General features: G+C 45.0%; 1 protein-coding gene across 12 annotated transcripts in view; it reads left to right on the forward strand.

The window, feature by feature from the left end:
• The window catches only part of ANO10 (anoctamin 10), a 224,090-nt gene that overhangs the window by 111,960 nt on the left and 92,574 nt on the right, over positions 1-19,556 (forward strand). Inside the window, exon 12 of one of the 12 annotated variants that reach the window (XM_047098708.1) lies at positions 11,654-12,070. The exons of 10 other annotated variants lie outside the window; for them this stretch is intronic. In XM_047098708.1, the coding sequence (XP_046954664.1) occupies positions 11,654-11,743 (90 nt within the window). In that variant the 3' untranslated portion in view covers positions 11,744-12,070. Of the gene's footprint in view, positions 1-11,653; positions 12,071-19,556 lie in introns of those variants that run through there. One more of the 12 variants, XM_047098709.1, reaches the window with a different exon arrangement.

Genomic DNA, 19,556 nt, shown 5'->3' on the forward strand with positions numbered 1-19,556 from the left:
TCTCGAAGCGCATGGCAGAACAATTCTCACCTTTTGGTTTTTGTTTTGTTTTTTTTTTTGCTGTCTCGTCTGGACTCTGGTTAGAGAAGAAGGCACTGGTGAGTTTCCTGGACGCTAGGGATACAGAGAAATGCGTCTGGCATCTCGGGGTGAAAGAGTAACAGTGTCAAGTCCGTAGCAAAATAAAGCCCTGAAGTACTTTTTCTCCTTACGACACTAGCTGTGTTCCGCAGTCTTCCCATAAATAGGAATCGTGACTCATTCAGTTGATTCAGTAAGGATTTATGAGCACCTGCTCGGCGCCAGACACATTTCTTGCAATGATGATACAGCAGTCAGCAAAAAGAAAGAAAAACTCTGCCTTCGTGGAGTATATATTTTAGGGGGAAAGATAATGAGTAAGATAAGTAAATATTCAGGATGTGTTAGTGGTAAGTGCTAAGGAGAAAACTAAGGTGAGGAAGGGAGATGGGCCTTGTCCTCGTAGGGTGGGGAGAAGGCTTCCCAGGGAGAGTGAAACTGAGCCACGGCCGAGAGAGAGGCCCTGCTGTGGGCCTGGGCCTCGTATGTTGAAGAAAAGGGGCAGCTGGCTCAGTCTGTAGAGCACGTGACTCTTGTTTCTTAATGTAAATTCTAGTTCGTGAACACGCAGGGCACCATGGGCTTCGGGAGTAGAATTCGGTGGTTCCTCGCTTCCATACAACGCCCGGTGCTCATCGCATCAAGTGCCCTCCTTAATACCCAGCCCCCACCCAGCCCATCCCCCTCCAGCTCCCTCTGTCAACCCATAGTTCGTTCTCTGTGGTTAAGAGTCTCTTGTGGTTTGTTTCCCTCCTCTTTTTTTTCTCCTTCTCGTGTTTTCATCCATTTTGTTTCTTCAGTTCCACATGAGTGAAATTGTATTTGTCTTTCTCTGACTGACTTCTTTCACTTAACATTATATATACATTCTGGCTCCATTGACGTCATTGCAAATGGTAAGATTTCATTCTTTTCGGGGGCCGAGTAATAGTCCGTTGCATATATATAGACACCACGGCTTCTTCGTCCATTCATCAGTCAGCGGGCATTAGGGCTCTCTCCATACTTTGGCTAATACTCATAATGCTGCTATAAACATTGGGGTGCGTGTGTTTGGATCTTTGAATCTGTATTTTTGTATCCTTTGGGCAAATACCTAATAGGAGCATGCGACTCTCAATCTCAGGGTTGTAAGTTCAGGCCCCACGTGGCATGGAACCTACTTAAAATTTTTAAAAAAATTAAATCACAAAAAGAGCCCAGGGGCTCATGTCGCTACATTGGAGTGAGCAAGGCAAAGAAGAGATAGTCCAGAAATGTAACAGAGGAAACGGGAAGGCAGATCACGTGGGGCTTTTCAGGTCACGGGCAAGACTTTGACATAACCCTGGGTGATGCGGGAGCTGCTGGGGGTTCTGAGCAGAGATGGGCGGTCAGAAGTACGTGTTGGTGGGGCCACTCTTGCTGCTGTGGTGACACAGACCGGAAGGGATAAGGGCAAAGGCAGAAAGACCAGTTCAGAGGCCGTGGCAGTGATCTGGGACGGCAGTGACAGGGTCCTCGGCCAGGGTACTGAGTGTACAGGTAGCGGAGGTGGTTGGCCGGATGTATTTTCGAGGCAAAGTCAGAAGGAGCTGGTGACAGGTTGCAGGTGGGATCTGACAGAAGCGAGGCATCGAGGATGACCCCCACGTGTGGCCTGAGCACCGTAGAGAAGAGAGCTGTCATTTCTAGGGTAGGGCCATTGTAGACGAGTCGTGGCAAACAAGGTCTGGAAGATACTGTGAGAGCATTAGGTCTTTTTTAAAAAGTTGACCGTTAGGAAGCATACGCAAAGTATAATAAGTTACGCTCATTTAAATTTTTTTTTAATTTTTTAAATGTTCATTCATTTTTGAGAGAAAGAGAATGTGTGAGTGACTGGGGAGGGACGGAGAGAGGGGCACAGAGGATCCAAAGCGGGCTCTGAGCCGACAGCAGCAAGCCGAGTGCAGAGCTCGAACTCCCAAACCATGAGATTGTGACCTGAGCCAAAGTCGGAAGCTTGACTGAGCCACCCGGGCGCCCCAAGTATGCTTACTTTATGTTGTAGTCTTACAGGAACACCGTGTCTCAAATTTATTCATCATAAACATTTTTGGACAGAATGTTTTTCTTTTTTTCTTTAGTGATTGAAATCTTGAATTCTTCACCTTTTTCAGCTCTTCTACAAAACAAGGTGCCTCTGTCTCTGCTACAAATTGAAATGTAAAATTCATGTGTTCCACAGGGATCTTGCGTCCCTCTTATGCATACTCATAAGATCCCAGTCCTGTGGGGGGGAGTAAGAAAGTGCCCTGAGGCACCATATTATTTTCTTAAACATAAGTAAAAGATGTGAAAACCGCAGAATAAGGACCAGACTGAAACAAATTCCACTGGCTGACAGTTTTGGCTTCTTGACTTTGTGTGTGTATGTATCACATACTCCTCTGGAATATCTGTCACAGAATGGCAGTGTTTTGGTTCTGTGATCTGAAATGATGACATGAAAAGAAGATGGGAAGAAAATGTGATGCCTGTCTTCTGATGAGTAAGAAAGCCACTCTGAGGTTTTGAAGCAAACCTCAAGTAAAGGGTTTTGATGTATGATTTGGGGCTCCACTGGGACCCGGGTAAAGCCCCGGAGATGATGACATCTTATGTAAACCACCTGCCCTTCAGTCAGTTCTCTGGCGAAATGATGTCAGGGGAATCCAGCCTGTAGGGCAGTCCCTGGGCCAAGCAGGAAAAATGCCCTTACAATTAAAGCAATTTTAATTCGAGTCTGATTTTCCCATGGGAAAAAGCAATGTGAGAGAGAATTTTATTCTTACCAGGGATCCAACGTTCAACATTTTATAGAAATTACCAGGCACGTCGGATTTAACTATAATTATTTCCAACTATAAATGGCATTCCGTGTATACAACTTAAGCTGTAGTAAGAAACCCAGTTCCCAGTTGCAGACTTGTATCTCACACTGTGTCAGAAAGCTGCTTTTGTTTGGTCTTAGTTTTCCTAGAGCAGATCAGAGAACTTGCTGTTGTACTTTGAGAATTCAGAAGAATTTCATTCAGATTTTTACCACCATCTTTGAAAGAGACTTTGGACAAGTTGGTAAATTGTTTAGAAGCTGATTCAAGAACAATTTTCTGAAAAGACTTTCTCCTCTAAATCAGGTGAACCAGCCTGAGTTTCAAATACCTCCTTCAGCAGTGGTGGAAAATATATACCAACACAGCCACAGGGGTAATCACGTAGGTAGCAGTTATATTCCCATCCGTTTCATAATTGTTGTTTACACTTCTGAGTGGAGGGAGCTCGTGCTTTTTTCTTTGGTTCCTCTGCCTTTGGCTTTTTCGTCTGTTTGTATTGATTTTTCTCCCCTGCAGATCGCCAGCACTTTATTGCACATTATTGTAACAAGACTCAGAACTTCAGTGCAAATGGCAGCCATCCTTGGGTCTGCTACACGGTACAAAAATCCTTCTTTCTCAGCTGTGAACTGGCCTCAATAGAGTGCAGCTCTTAATAGGATGCGTTACTGGGCAGTGATGAGACCTTTGTTTACATGGCAGCATTGAAAAATTCAGACAGATCTTAACTGTGGGGGCAGCTGCAGCAGCCGGGATTGGCCTAAAGGCTGTGAGAAACTAGTCCTTTTTAATTTTGTCAGAGATGATTTTGTAGCCACCTGAGAAAATGAACTTTTGAAATGTTGTGGTCGTAGCTTATTTCCCTTGGCCTGATGTGCGGTCCTTACCCGCCCCCCGGTCACGTGGCCTAGCTCTGTCTGTCCCCATCTTGCTTACATTGACCTTGAAGGGGCAGAGAAACTTGCTTTGTGACTTGGGAGCCGGCACATTTGATCTCGGGGCCTACCCCTCTCCTCATCCACTGGGATGAAATTTGTGGTGGACTATTTGTAAGATGTGGATTTCCCCAGAGGAAAAGGATTGGACAGTACGAAAAGTAGACGTAAATGATCAAAGTAGAAGCTTCCTCTAAGTATCTGAGGGTATTTAAAGGTGGTTAAACCACTAGAGGGAGCCCACATTGTTCTGATTTCTAAAAACTATAGTGTTTAACAGCTTGATTTTATTGGCTGTGGAAAAAGATACCTTCTACCGATGATTTATGGATGCATAGTTTCAGTGATCTCCATCAGTTCACTCTTAAGTTGGAAATGGGAAATGGCCGGGTCCAGACACTGTCTACACTGGTGATCCTGTGCTCAGTATCGTAGAACATGGTGTGGGCGAAGTGATTTGGGCAAGGACCTTGCTATGGCTCCAGGGTCCCGGGCTTTCCCCTTCCCCTTCCCCATAACAGCCCCTGCCATCTTCCACCCTCCTCCTGCCAACACCCTGGCAGATTTAGTCCTATTCAGCGGAATGTCAGCGATATGTAGCTGTGGGCTGGGCCCTGGGCCCTGGTGAGTAACATAGCCATCCTCATTAGCCCAGGACTCTGAGGCTCAGGTGCGCCCAGGTAGCGGGTGGTGGCCTCTTTCCACCTTTCCTCCCTTTGCCTCCCCCTGGAGGGCTCTGTCCCAGTGATTTTGCTGATCCCTTCACCCCTCAGATTCTCTAGGTTTTCTGTCTTGGTGTTAATGGAGTTCTGTTAGTGTTTCTTATCTGCGGCGGGCCTCGTGCATAGAAAGGATTACTCAAAATCACTTGTGTTTTAGTACTCAAGTTATTGAAATTGTGAATGTAAAAGACAATGTTTCTTATGCTCAATTTATAAAGCTTGTGTTTTATTTGTAAATCTAGTAAATTTTGAATCACAGTCACCTTCATTAATACTCTGATTAACATTCAATCAACTTATACATAAGCGCATTAGGGTTCGTTAAACGATCAACCTCCACACAGAATTAGTTAATTAAGTTAAACTTTACTTGCAGACTTTGTCTGACCCGAGCATGCCAAAGAGCTTGGCAAAGCATCCTTGGACTCTAACAAGCTGACTCTTCTGAGCCAAAGAGCAATGCAGATCAAATACATCTAACTCGTTAAAGTAGGTTAGACTCTGTTAAGCACGTCAAGCACGTTAGAAGAAGAAAACACAAGATAGCTCAGTGATGTTTGGAGTATGTGGCTGTGACCTTCTGATAGGACATGGCCAAAGTTGTTTACATTCACTGCTTCACCCCAGGGCTCCTTATCCCCCCAGAGGGAACAGGATTACTGTCACAGACCCACACAGAGCTGAGGTTAGGAACTTGACGAGGCTGGGCCGAGGCCCAGGACTCGGAATGCTTCCGGTATTTCTGCCAGAGCCAGTTTATTGAACCCATTTGCTAGGAATGGCTTTTATAGTAGTAAGACTTTGTTCACCCATTTAAAACATTTTGGAATTTATAACACTTGACCCCTTCTACTCCGGATGTGACTCATTTTGTTACTGAGAAATTCGGGTTAATTCAGTTCCTCACACACCACCCTCCCCAATCCTGCTACAAACCTTTTACAGGATTTTTTGGTTCCCCTTTTATTGGTTTCTTTGACCGCCGTTCTAGATCGGCCTATAGGAAGTCAAATAGACTGGAAGCTTATCCAGCCTTTCTAAGCCTTCATAGGTTACCCCATCCCAATCCAGAATGCATACCCGGAGAAAGCTAAAATACTTGTTGTGATAATTTCTGGAATGGGTGTGTTTGTGTTTGTATGTGTGTGCATGTGCACACCTGTGCATCTTTTCAGGTCTGAAAGATAAATCCTGGCCTCAGGTTGATTACGTTCAAGGGTGGTTTTAGTATCAGTATCTGTAGAGTTAGAGTTTGGGATAAAAGCTGAATGTATCGCAGCCCACATCTCGTCGATCCTAAGGGCATGTTTTCTCACTGTCACACCTCTGAAAGTGACTGCATGCAACGGTGGCTGCCATCGGCCAGCACGTGGCAAATTGAACGTCTCTCCTGGTAGCACGATTGGCAACCACAGCCCCTCCGGCTTTCAGCACAGCGGCTGTCGAGCCCCCTTTGAAAACTGGAAAATGAGCCCGGGGTGGTGCAGAAAACCTGTCTTTGGCTCCTGCCAATGAGCTCAGGCAGAGAGCATCGGTGAAGCTTCGGGTGTAGGCCAGCTGCTCGGAAGGGCTGCTGGGTACGCGGGGGAGCGCCCCTCCAGCCCCTGCCACACCCCGACGCTGCTGGGCCGCACGAGGTGGCTCTGCCCCGGAGCCCGGAGCCCTGTGCGCCCTCGACTCCGAGAGGAGAGCGATTCCCAAGGGTCGGGCTCTGGATGTGGGCGGAGAAATGAGGAGCGGGCCAACGGCTATCCCGTGCTTTGTGTTCTTACATGCCCCAGGAGAGTGATGGTTTTACAAGTCTTCCGAAAGGAGTTTGAAGAGCCCCTTCAAAAGGGACTTCTAGGTGGTGAGAACACACTGTGGAAGGTTTGGGGTGAAGTGAGGTGGTCACGGGAAGTGGGGTTTGCCTCCTGTTCTCATCTCTTCCTCCCCAGCACCCAGTTTTTTTTGCACTGCTGCCGACTCCAGCCTCCGTGCTTTGCAAGTTCCCCCTTCCTCTGGTCAGTGGCTCTCCTGGCTGCCTCCTGGAATCCTACCTCCTCCGCCGCCATCAGGCCCTCCTTGGTAGATGCCTCCCCATCTAGAGCGTTTCTTTATATCCAGGCTCCTTGTTTGGAGGCATATAATCGAGCCACGCTTGAGTACACGTTACTATGGAAATGTTTTGTGTTTGCTTCACGCCCGGATTCCGCACCGTAACGGACCATAAGCTCGTTGTGACAGGGTCTGCGTCTCCTGTGTTCCTTCATTTTACCCAGAGTGGCAGCATCGCAGTGGCTCACTTGACAAATACTTGCTGACTTTAGCTGGGCCCCAAATTTTAATAGAAGTCAGAACTCTGAAAACATTTAATGAGAAAACCAGGGCAAGTGCTTCCCCTCCCCCGTCCCCAGTGGTTTCTCTCCGGGAGCTCCGGGACTCTGGTGACGGAGGCTGTGGGCCAGCCCCTGATTGTGCCTGGGCTGTGATTTTTCCCTCCTTCCTCCGTGTTCCCCACCCCCTTCCGTTACTCTGGTCCGGGAACTTACTCCAGCGCCCCAAGCGCCGCAGCCTGAGGACCCTTGCCCTGCAACCCGCCTGCTGGTGAGGGGACACGTAGATCTGCCCAGGAGCTTCCCAGAAAGTGGGAGGGACAAACAGCAGCCCCATCGGCCGGCAGGGCCTTAGCCTGCTGCACACACACCCCTCGCAGCACAGAACGGGAGTCGGTACCCGATGCTCAGGGAGAGAGACGTGAGCAGGGCGAGTGTATGTTGCTTCAGTTCTTTGAAAGTAACTACCAGGTTGTCAGTGACCTGACTCACAGCCGAGAACTTCTTCTGGTGGGGACAACACGTGAGTCATTCCACATGAGAAGTACAGAGATTATGCAGCAAAATTGGAAATTAAGCATCAACATGAAGATCTGTACCACGAATGTCACGTTAGGGTTCTCGGATTTCCTGTTTAGCTCAATTTGTGTCGCTTGTTTCCTTCTTTCTTTGAATATATCATTAAAGCGGTATGAGAAATATTATATTTGGGGTGAATTCTACGGTTCTGCCAATGAATTTGCCGCAGGGGGTCGCTGCCCAAGTAACAACAGGCTCACGAGGGTCCCTGGGAGGGCAGAGGGCTTGTGGCAAGTGGCAGGGTCACGGGAGCCTGAGAAGTGGCCTCTCCCCTACCCTGGGCCTCCCCCTGCTGCGGGAACCGGAGCCCGGAGGAGAGGCCCTTCTCCTCTTCCGGGACTGGTTGCAACAGCGACACGAGTGAGTCTCGTTTTGAGTGCTTGGTGTCCTATCTACATTTATATTTACATTAAGCATTTAATTCATTTGGAAAGGATTTTTGTTTTTGAGGCAAGAGTCCAACTTCGTATTTCCCACAGGAGTATCCGTTTATATTCATACCACTTACTAAATAAGCCATCCCTTCTAGCAACCTGAAATCTTTATCATACGTTTCAAGATTTTCTACGTCACTGACCTTGCGGTCTCTTTTTGAGCCAATCCATATCGTCTTAGAGCCGTTAAAACAAGTTTTAGTATTTGGTATGGCAAGTTTTTCCCTAAAGTTTTCCCTCCTCCGTTTTTCCCCCTAAAGATTTCTTGGCAGTTCTCATACATTTATTTTTCCATGTGAACTTTAAAATTATTTAGCTCAGTTTTAACAAAATCCATTGGGTTCTGAATGAAATTGTATTAAACCTGTATATGAAGTTTGGGAAGATTAACACTTTGTGATAAGTTTGCTCATCTAAGGACACTGTATTTCGGGTCTCTGTGTATCACCATCTTATTACATATCCTTCAATACAAGTTCATGGATTTCTCCATGTAAGCTCTGCACCTCTCTCGTTTTCCTTTGGTAATCCATTGCTTTTATTGCTTTCATGAGTAGTATTTTTCTAATCACTTTCCATTTCTAACTAGTATAAAGAAAAACTTTTTAAAAAATACTTGTCTCCAAGAACTACTAAGCTCTCTCATTAGTTATAATTGTTAGTTGTTTCTTGGGTTTCTACTCATAGCTGTAATGCAAATCATGTTTTCTCTTCTCTGCCAATACTTACACCATTTGTTTTGTGTCTTCTGCCATTGCATTAGCTAGGGCCAAAACAATGTTGACTAGTAGATGTCCTTTAGTTTTGATGTAAATGGTGATGACCTTACTGTTGCACCATTTAATAGGTTGTTGGCTGTAAATTTGTGGTAAACGGCTTTGCATCTTATTCTATTTTAGGTAGTTTGCTTTGCTTGCCTGTTTTAATTAGGAATGGCTATTGAATTTTATCAAGTGTTTTTTTAGCCTCTATGCTTTATTGGCAGGGTTTTTATTTGTTCACTTTTTAAAAATGTAAATGTAATAAATTATGCTGCTAGTTTCCTAATGGTGAGCTGTCTCAGTAGTCCTGAAATAAACCATGCTTGGTCATGTTGTTTTATTCTGTTAATTCACTGCTGGATTCTACTTGCCGGTGCTATATTTAGAATTTTCGCATCTATATTTATAAGTGAAATTGTCTGTAGTTTTCTTTATCAGGTTTTGGTATTCAGTATATCCTAGATTCTTAGAATGAACCGGGGGAACTTTCCATCCTTTTCCATGGTCTAGATCAGTTTTATTACATAGCAAGTATCTGTTCTCTGATGCTGTCTGCTGCCCAGTGTTGTTGTTTTAATTTTTTATGCGTATTTATTTTTGAGACAGAGAGAAACAGAACAGGAGTGGGAGAGGGGCAGAGAGTGAGGGAGACAGAATCCCAAGCAGGCTCCAGGCTCCAAGCTGTCAGCACAGAGCCCGACGCGGGCTTGAACCCACGGACCATGTGATCATGACCTGAGCCGAAGTCGGACACCTAACCGACTGAGCCACCCAGGCGCTCCAGCTGCCCAGTGTTAATGAAGGTGTAGGGTAACACCAAGCTTTTTGTCTTTACCATTATGATTTAAAAATAGGATCCTACTGCTCTAAAATGTTTTTTCCCCCTCTCTTCTGAACTGCCATATATATATATATATTTTTTTTTTCTTGTTACTTTGCTTGAAACGTGAAAACATAAAAAGTTTTAGGGTTTCAGTAATTTTTAGGCTGAAGGCTTATTGCAACAGGAAGGAACGAACGGTTGAAGGGAAGAACTATACACATAGCATCCAAGGCTTTTGTCGTTGCCTAGTTGAAGATCTGAAAAGGGGGAGGGCCCTAGATTTAGCAGGAAAGAGACAGCAGGGCTAGTTGTGGGAAGCCTAAGTCCAGCCCCAGCTCCCTCACACTAGGTGACCAGAAGCAAGCCTTCCCTGAGCCACAGGCTGTTTTCGCCTCACCCAGGTGTCACGTTCCTAACTGCTGAATACGATTGCCATGAGGATCGGGAAAAATAATATCCACGGACTTCAAGATCCTCAAAGCACTGTTGATGCAAAGGGTACTTTTATAGGATTATTCTTTTCAGATGATTGTAATAGAAGACCTCATCAATGAAAGGACATTTTTATTTGTAAACGTTTAGGTAGTTGTTGATTTATTGTAAGACAGTGTCTTTGATCAGGACCACTACTGACCATGAGATAAAAAAACAGGTTTTAAATTTTGTTAAGTAATTTCACTTTTAAAGATGTTACACTATACCCCAGTGAGCCAGGCCAAGTAACACTTTAACTTCCTGGTGCCGTTTACAGTATTTATTTAGAAAGGAAACAAAACGCGAGGTCATTTATTTTGTAGGTGTCCGTGCCCTTTCTGCCTTTCTTGTCCTCATAGAGAAAGGCCTTTTCTAAGCCCTTTATTTGGTTACTTGGAAATTAGAGACTTATTAATTTATGTTACTTATTTTTTATTTTTTTATAGCAAAATGCTCCTTTAGCGCGCGCACACACACACATACACACACACACACCAGAAGAGAAAAATAATTTTCTCTAGTAGGTGCTCACAGTACCAGCTGATGGAATCAAAACATGTTTTGAGTACCTGAAATGAAAGTTATTGAAGAGTTCATTTTATCAAACCGTGTAAGAATCCCCACGGTATTATGGTGAAAATGCACTGCATCCTCCTTTGTCCCCCTGTGTCTTCAGTGGTCACCCTAAAGAGTATATAATCCGCTCTCTTAGCGCATAGCGGGCCCCTGCTCAGCAGTGCACCAAGCTGCAAACAAAGTCCACATAATCCACGGGTCATGTGCTCTGGGAGACAGTACAGCCCTCCCCTCCCCTCATTCATGGACAGTCTTGACTGATGAATCTATGGGGCAGGGTCAGGTGCTGGGGCCACTGATGTTAGTCATCTGTGTCTAGTGCATGGCTGGGAGGCAGGCCGAGGGCTGCGTGGTGCCCCTGGGTGCATCAGCGAGAGCAGTTACACGGAGTCTAGTTACAGAAGTGTGGCTCCCCTGATGAAATCCCGTCTCACGACGCAAGTTAAAAGAACGAAACACGCCGCCTAAAGGAGAAATTGCAAGATCCCCCAAATTCTATAAAAATACATGGTTACTACACTCACTGAGGAAGAGGCCTGGGGTCTGGAAGCAGATCTTTCTCATTTTGGGTGGAGTCGCTCAGGAAGTCATTCTGTGCACAACACATGAGCAAAGAGGAAGAAGGGAGTGAGATATCTTTCTAAAGGAACGATCGTCTTGTTGGATTTCTGCTTTGGGGTGTTCGATGGTGATTACTCATCAGTGCCCAGAGCACAGGAAGCTGATAGCATATAATCATGTGTTCCAAGAGAAGATATAATTAAATAATTCTTGAACATGACCAAAAATTGAATCTCTTAGGAGACAGATTCAATAAGCAGTCTCTTTCGCTAACATCGATGTCTTAGTTATTGGATTGCCTGCCCATTAGCCATTTCTTCTGGAAACTAACCCCGCCTCGCCTCCATGCCTGACTGCAGCTGTGTCCCCGCCCTGTCCTGTTCCCTGCCCAGTGGTGAGCACATGAGCACTCAGCCTAAGCTCCACTGCACCTCCCTTCCTTGGAGGGTTTGGAATCGCCACCCAGGGTAGCCTGTCTGGCTGCCCTGCTGCACGGGGGACTTGTATACTCAGGAGCTGTTGTTCTTTGCCCTTTTTGCCACATGGTTTGGGAAGCAGAGAGACCCCCTCAGAAGGCAGAGAGTGGCCAGAAGTGGAACTCAGAAAAGAGCCATCTTCAGGGGCTGTGGAAGTTTAGCCCGTTGATCCGAGTGCGTCCTCCTGTGTCGTTCTGGAAGGCATGGTTACCCTGGGAGCAGTTCCTGGAGCAGAGGTGTTCAGCAAGAAGCTGGATTCCCCCCGGGGAGAAGGTGACATAACTTAGATGATTGTGCGGGTGCTTCTGACCCTGAAATCCCATGGTTCCCTAAAGGCACAAGTTAGGTATCACTCCTCGTACTTACTGTAATTTAGAAGCTAGATTTTATAAATCCTTCTGCTTATAGTTGACCAGGTATATTGTTTCCCCTTTTTTAATATTTATTCATTCTGAGAGAGAGAGAGAAAGAGAGAATCTCAAGTAGGCTCTGCCCTGCCAGTCAAGAGCCCATCATGGGGCTTGAACTCACGAACTATGAGATCATGACCTGATCTGAAAGCAAGAGTCAGACGCTTAACTGACTGAGCCACACAGGTGCCCCTCAGTTTCCTTTTTAAATCTTATGTTTTGAAAGTAATGCATAATCATAATTTTAAAGCCCAGTATTCCTTTAAGACAGAGTAACAGGTCACTGCCCTTTTCTAGTTTCCTGGAATCAGTGACTCAATATTCGAGCCCTTTCTTCTGCTAGTCACCTCTACCTTTCTACATAATGTGTTTTTCAGTTTTATTGACTCCCTACTTTGTAACACGATTGTTTTTTTTAAAAACTTTTATCTTTATTTATTCTTGAGAGAGAAACAGAGTGTGAACAGGGGAGGAGCAGAGGGAGAGGGAGACACAGAATCCGAAGTAGGCTCCAGGCTCCGAGCTGCCAGCACAGAGCCCGACGCGGGGCTCGAACTCACGAACGGCGAGATCACGACCTGAGCCGAAGTCGGACGCTCAGCTGACTGAGACCCTGGCGCCCCGTCATATGAGTGTTTTTACACCCACCATACACTCTGTTCCTCCAACCCCCTAATGTAGTTTTACGTCACAACTTTTGGTTAAATTCTTTAATGTGTCCACAGATAAGCAGGTAGTGTGCCATAATTATGTTCCCTTAAATATAACAGAGTTGATAATTGCGTCACTTTTTTTTTTTTAATTTGTTTTTCAACGTTTTTTATTTATTTTTGGGACAGAGCGAGACAGAGCATGAACGGGGGAGGGGCAGAGAGAGAGGGAGACACAGAATCGGAAACAGGCTCCAGGCTCTGGGCCATCAGCCCAGAGCCCGACGCGGGGCTCGAACCCACGGACCGTGAGATCGTGACCTGGCTGAAGTCGGACGCTTAACCGACTGCACCACCCAGGCGCCCCTAATTGCGTCACTTTTTATTCGCTTCGTTTTCCCTGTACCTGTTACTGGTTTTTGAATGTGCTGTGCTGAAGCACATCCGATGACCCGTCAGTGTTGTGCCTGGTTGTTTTCCATGCAGAGGTTGGGCCCAGAATGGGAGCTGTCCTAGGTCAGTTTGGGCAGGGTCGCTCTCGAAATACGCGATACGCTTCTCATCCTCGTTTCCAACCTCTTGAGGATTTGCTCTGCTTTGTTCCCTATACCTTGTCTTAATCTGCTTCCTTGTTTTTGTAGATGCATGAGAGAGATTTTGGAATCTTGCATGAAAACATCTTCATTCCCGTTTTTCCTCCACATGTGGAAGGCACTGTTTTGTTGCCTGCAGCTTTGCTGTTGAGAGGCTGACACCAGCCTGTCCCCCGTCTTTCAAACATGGCCTGTTCATTCTCTCCAGAAGTTTTCAGAGTCTTCTCTTTATCCCTGATACTTTGAAATTTTATAGTGATTCTTTTGTAGTTTGGTGGGGTTTTTTTTGTTTTTGTTCTTTCTGAACAGTTGAACATGATACTCAAAATTCCTGTTCTTCACTTCTGTGAAATGTCTTGAATTATTTTTTTTGGAAAACCATGGTTTCCACATCTCCTATCTTCTCTACCTCTGGGCCTCTGTTGCATTATCTGGACTTAGCGTTTGTTGTGTGTTCCCCCCTGCCCTGGCCCCCGCCACCCTGTCTCCTTTTGGTTGGTTGATTTGCTTTCTTTTTGTTTTTGTCAATTTGAGAAGACTCCCTCAACTCCTTTCTGATTCTGTCGAATATATTTCCATGGTATGTTCAGTGTCCAAGAGCTCTGTTCTGTTCTCTCTGTGTTCCTATGGCTCTTTAAAAATAGCATTCTGGGGGTGCCTGGGTGGCTCAGTCGGTTGGACGTCTGACTTCGGCTCAGATCATGATCTCATGGTTCGTGGGTTCAAGCTCCACGTCGGCTCTGTGCTGACAGCTCGGAGCCTGGACCTGCTTCGGATTCTGTCTCCAGCTCTCTCTGCCCCTCCCCCACTTGTGCTCTGTCTATCTCTCTCAAAAATAAATAAACATTAAAAAAATACTATCCTTTACTTTGTCTCGTGAACGCTGTGTCACATCTCTGCGGTCGTCTTCCGTTCCCCGCCTTGTCCGTGTCTCCGCCTGAGCCCCCTCTCAGGCGATGACATTTGCCTAGTCCCAGCTCGTGTCTCTCTGGCTGCAAGGGGCCTGGCTCTGAAAGGCGGGGAGGTGGCCCCAGGAGCCCTGCCGGGCCTGGCGGCCGGCCTCCTGAGCTGCCCGCGGCCCTCCGCGGGGCGCTGCGGGCCGGGAGGACGTGAGAGCAGAGATGAGTTCATCTGCGTGTGCCAGAAGCCTCTCACACCTGAGTTGCGTTTTGAGCTTACCCGTTTGGTAATTAACTCTTGTCCTCCTCAGCCTGTTCAATACTGATCACTTAGAAGTGCCTGCGGCTGTAAACTTGGCTTTTTTTTTCCTCCTCTCTTTTTTTAAAGCTTTCTTCAAGGCAAACGTAGCAATCACATTTCACGAAAGGTTGTTCTCTGGTTCTTTTTTATGCTTAAGTCCTAGAATTTTGATTTTTTTTGCTGCTTTATCGAAATTTGGATTGCCAGATTCTGTATTATCTTGTTAAAGTTTCAAATTTCTTTTTTCTTTTACCTACCTGAAGAAGAAAGTAGCAACAAAATTGAAATGCAAATAGGATCATGAGGCTAAGAAACTTACAGAGAACATCTAAAAGGGACGGTATGTTCTTACCCAGCCTCATAACATGAGATACTTCATACAGCTGGTCCCTAAATCTTGTGCTTAAGTTCTCCTCTCAGCCAAAGTAAAAAGGGAAAGGTAGCCCATGTCTTTTGTTATTAAAATAAAGAATCATAAACCAAGAGACAGACTCAACTACAGAGAACAAACCGATGGTTATTGAGGGGAGAGGAGTGAGGGATGGGTGTAACAGGTGACGGGGATTGAGGAGGGCCCTTGCGATGCCCACCGGGTGTTGTGTGGACGTGTCGAACCACTGAATTCTACACCTGAAACTAATATTACACTGTATGTTAACTAGCTGCAATTTCAATAAAAACTTTTTTTTTAATAAAAAGCATAAAAATTCTTCAGGGAAAATTAAACCCCAAGATGACCTTATCAGATAATTCCTTGATTAGGGAACCTTGATTGCTGAATGATCAATGTCCTCTAGATAGTTTTAGAAAATGTGCACAGTAGGCGATTCAATATAGTTTCAACATAGTTCAATATCGTTTCAATATAGTTCAATATAGTTTCAACATAGTTCAATATCGTTTCAATATAGTTCAACATAGTTCAATATCGTTTCAATATAGTTCAATATAGTTTAATATCGTTTCAATATAGTTCAATATCGTTTCAACATAGTTCAATATCGTTTCAATATAGTTCAATATCGTTTCAACATAGTTCAGTATCATTTCAATATAGTTCAATATAGTTCAATATTGTTTCAATATAGTTTAGTATCGTTTCAATATAGTTCAACATAGTTCAATATCGTTTCAATATAGTTCAATATAGTTTAATATCGTTTCAATATAGTTCAACATAGTTTCAACATAGTTCAATATCGTTTCAATATAGTTCAATATAGTTTCAACATAGTTCAGTATCGTTTCAATATAGTTCAACATAGTTCAATATTGTTTCAATATAGTTCAATATAGTTCAATATTGTTTCACTGTAGTTTAATATCGTTTCAATATAGTTCAACATAGTTCAACATAGTTCAATATAGTTTCAATATAGTTGAACATAGTTTCTGAAGTGCCTTAACGTAGTAGAGGCGTTTCCTCAGGGGGCTGTGACAATACTACGGTGCACTTGGCTTTGCTTTTAGGCGCTCTCACCTCGAAATAGAGATAGAAGTTGGAAGCCTCATAACTTGTTTGACTTCTCCAGCTTCTGCCAGGGGGTAGATCACCGTCATTTTATTTCTGAGTTGCCTGCCACGTAGGCCTGGTGCCCGTGCCTCACGGGATTTAAAATGGGAACTGTCGTATCAAGGATGAACACGGCGCGGAGGTGAGAGTTCAGCTCTTACTGAATGAGTTCCTTATGCGGGAACGCCTGCCTCCAGGTAGAAGGCCTGCCTCCGTTCTGGCAGGCGGGAGGCACCAGAGTGAGCAGAGCCACCGCTCGGTGGGAGCTGCGGCTGCTTCCTCCCCTGTCAGAGGGGGATACAGCTCCTGCCCGGGGGGTGGCTGTGAATTCACACGCTTTCCAAGGCGGGCTCGGCGCACGCGAAGCGGTGTGTTAAAGCACAGCGTGCAAAGCAGGGCCGCTTCCCAGGGACCGTCTGTGGTGAAAGGGCTTCGGGACGCTCCTTCCTCGCCCACCGCTCGTGCCTGTGCTGTGCAGCGCGGCCCGTCTGTCGTCCGCCACAGTCCAAGGCTCCTGTCCAGGCGCGGGCGATGCTTCCTGTCGTGCTCAGAACCAGCAGCGGCATCTCTTGTGCCAAGACTGTGCCTTGTCCGAGCAGGAAGGCCGCGCCCCCTCGCCCTCCCGGGAGCCGTGTGCCCGATCACACCCTAGCTTCATCCGACAGCGAAGGGAGGTGTCAGGACGTTTGAGACGAGGGGTCATTTGTCATCAGGTCATTCCCTCCCCGTAATACAGTCCAGGGTCTGAGGAGGTATCCGGGGCTTGGATCCGTGTCGAGATTATTCCCTTTGATTCCTAAATGGCTTTTATGTGATGTTATGTTACTGATTTGACACTTAAAAAATAACCACCAACTATTCTGAACTGTTTTCTTAATACAAAACTGGAGGGTAATCGTGGGAGGATCACATCTTCTTTCTTTTTCTATCCGGCAGGAAGTAGGTCTGCCATTTTTTATTTCTTCTTCCAAAACCCATGCTGTGGTCACCCATGAATTCAGATCTGGACCTTTTTCCTTTTCACAGTTAATTTTGAGTTCTCTCATTATTTTAATGTTTATTAGTGGTATGGCCTGCTCAGGCAAAATTCCACAAAGTGATCTCACTCAAGATTTCCTGGGAAGATGGTGAAGTTAGGGGAGAAACCAGCAAACATTACCAAGAAAAAGGAAAGTTAGGGGCAAATTACATCAGTATAGAAACAGGGTGCTCATGGGGAAGTGGGGCCTGGTGCAGCCAACGAGAATTGATGGGTTTTCACCTGATAGAACAGGTGAAGGAAGGAAGGAAGGAAGGAAGGAAGGAAGGAAGGAAGGAAGGACGGACCGACTTCAGGAAGACACCAAGAACCAACCCGTGACTTCCCTTTCTGAGGAAGTTGGTGCAGTGTCATGAGAATTAACTTTAACAACTTCTAGTCGACTGCTACAAACCCCGCTCAGTAGAGAGGCCAGGGCAGGCCTAGGAGAAGCCAGGATCCTCTTCTACTCAGGGTTCAGACACATTCAGACACTGGGGACGAGAATGTTGCCACAGTAAGCCAGAGCTCAGGGACAACCATCAGGCCTACTGACAATTATTTTTTGGAGCTTTTTTTTAGTATTTAGTTAGGTGTGATTAAGTACATGGTAATTGTAGGAGAAAAGTAAATAAGCTGAAAGAGAAATCCATCACTCAAATCTAATGCCAGAGAACAACACATTGTAAAATAACAATGAGTAAACAGCCTATCAAAACATAGAAATCTGAAGTAAGCCAGGTAGAATAAATGTGAGATAATGGCCGTGAACACTTCTGGAGAAAAGAGTGCAGTGGTAGTAATTTGCCCTATCATAGGATGTAAATCCACAGGAACTGGAAAATTGTGGTACTGGCACCGGAGCAGATAGATAAATGGAGGGGCGCCTGGGGGGCTCAGTCGGTTGAGCATCCGACTTGGGCTCAGGTCGTGATCTCGCGGTCTGTGAGTTTGAGCCCCGCGTTGGGCTCTGTGCTGACAGCTCGGAGCCTGGAGCCTGCTTCGGATTCTGTGTCTCCCTCTCTCTCTCTCTCTCTCTGCCCCTCCCCCGCTCATGCTCTGTCGCTCTCTCTGTCAAAAATAAATAAACATTTAAAGAAATTAAAAAAAAAAAACCAAATACATAAATGGAACAGAACAAAGTCCAGGAACTGTTAGAAGTACAGACATACACAAATTTGGTATATGTTATGATAGGTATTTCCTGTCAGTAGAAGATGATGCATTGGTTATTGAATGGTGTTGGGACAACTGGCTACCCATTTAGAGGGAATGGGTAAAGGTCGAGCCCCTCTTTAAATTATACACTAGTTATACTAATGATACATTACTATCTAGTTTCAGTAAAGTTATAAACGTAAAAATGAAAACCATAAAAATACTAGAAAGAATTATAGGTGAATGTTTAGCTAACCTTTGGATGGGGAGACCTTTACTATATGAATGGCACCAAAGGAAGAAGTAACTGTAAGAGAAAAGATTCACAAGTTCCTTACGCTAACATAAAGTTCAGGACTGAAAGGGAGCTGTGTATCCAACATAGATAACGATTAAATGTTGGCCCCTTCTTCTCATGGTATCCCTTGCCACTATAAAAATAAAACTGTGTACAAATCTTTATTATTGGAAAGATGGCCGCGATAATAAACGAGAAGTGAAAAACTTGTAAATGTACGTATTTGCATGTATGCATTTCTGTAGGAAAAGGCCTGGATGCAATCCAAATTTAACAACAGTAGTTTTTAAGTTAAGATTTGGATAACTTATTCCCTTTTTCTTTTCCTGCATCTTTTTCATTCTTTTCCCGTAGTGATTGTGTATTTAATCAAGTATAGTTAAAAAGCAAAGGACAAAAAAGTTTCACAAAATAATCGGGGATAACAAAATTGGAGAGAAAGCGGAGCTTCGCGCTTCCCTCTTGATGAGATCAAATAGGGCCTCTTCAGGGAATTTTGGGACCATCTGTCTTGCTGCGGGATAACTGAATGTCATTGGGTAGCATCTTGAATCTACATGTAAATTTCTTTCAACGTAAAAACGAAATGCTTACATTCCTTCCAAAATAACTAAAAGACTACATATATTTTTTAAATGTTTATTTACTTTTGAGAGAGAGAGACAGTGTGAGCAGGGGAGGGGCAGAGAGAGGGAGACACAGAATCGGAAGCAGGCTCCAGGCCCTGAGCTGTCAGCACAGAGCCCGACGCGGGGCTCGAACCCACGAGCAGTGAGATCGTGACCTGAGCCGAAGTCCGATGCTTAACCGACTGAGCCACCCAGGCGCCCCTGAAAGATTGTATTTTAAATTGTCATTTCTCTTATGATAGTTGATATTTGATTTTTTTATACATCCATTCTTTTCAACCAGTGTTTGTTTTGTCTAGTTCCTCTGAATTAAGCAGCAGAAAGCTGTTTTAACGTACAAATTGATCGTGGGGAACCAAAATTAGTGAATATGCCTCTTAATGAGAGCTTTGGTTTAGCCATTTTAAACTGTTTATAAATTAAAAATGTAATCCAGGAGAGATTGTTTTAGCCCCTTGTCCACCCAGAAGCTTTCAGCCGCCAACAAGAAAACGCCTCATTTCTAAGGAAATG

The sequence above is a fragment of the Lynx rufus genome, unplaced genomic scaffold, assembly GCF_022079265.1.
Source record: "Lynx rufus isolate CCGP_SWC_20201006 ecotype Redwood Valley unplaced genomic scaffold, mLynRuf1.p SCAF_5, whole genome shotgun sequence".
NCBI lineage: Eukaryota > Metazoa > Chordata > Mammalia > Carnivora > Felidae > Lynx > Lynx rufus.